The sequence below is a fragment of the Cariama cristata genome, unplaced genomic scaffold (assembly GCF_000690535.1).
Source record: "Cariama cristata isolate BGI_N322 unplaced genomic scaffold, ASM69053v1 scaffold8148, whole genome shotgun sequence".
NCBI classification, from domain to species: domain Eukaryota; kingdom Metazoa; phylum Chordata; class Aves; order Cariamiformes; family Cariamidae; genus Cariama; species Cariama cristata.
The window spans coordinates 1-213 of record NW_009631593.1 but is presented as its reverse complement, the minus strand read 5'-3'; the positions used below and the strand labels follow the sequence as shown (position 1 = coordinate 213).

At 62.4% G+C, this 213-nt stretch overlaps 1 protein-coding gene across 1 annotated transcript in view; it reads right to left on the bottom strand.

Moving 5' to 3' along the window:
- Window positions 1-207, bottom strand: part of LOC104166169 (sarcoplasmic/endoplasmic reticulum calcium ATPase 2-like) — a 42,964-nt gene extending 42,757 nt beyond the window's left edge. Inside the window, 1 exon segment of the mRNA XM_009706014.1 lies at window positions 3-207. Coding sequence (XP_009704316.1) covers window positions 3-119 — 117 coding nt within the window. The 5' untranslated portion in view covers window positions 120-207.
- Window positions 208-213: the final 6 nt, after the last annotated feature.

Here is a 213-nt window from a genome sequence, read left to right as displayed (position 1 = left end):
CCGTTGGAGCCCCATTTCTCCTTCAGCTTCTTGACTTGCTCCAGGCTGAGCCCAGTGCTTTCGTTAACGCCGAAATAAGCCAAAACTTCCTCCACAGTCTTTGTGTGCGCGTTCTCCATGGCTGGGGCAGGGAGCAGCAAATGGTGCCTCGCCTCTTCCTCCTCCTCAGCGGCGGCGGGCGCGGCGGCGAGCCCCCTCCTCAGCCCCTCGCTC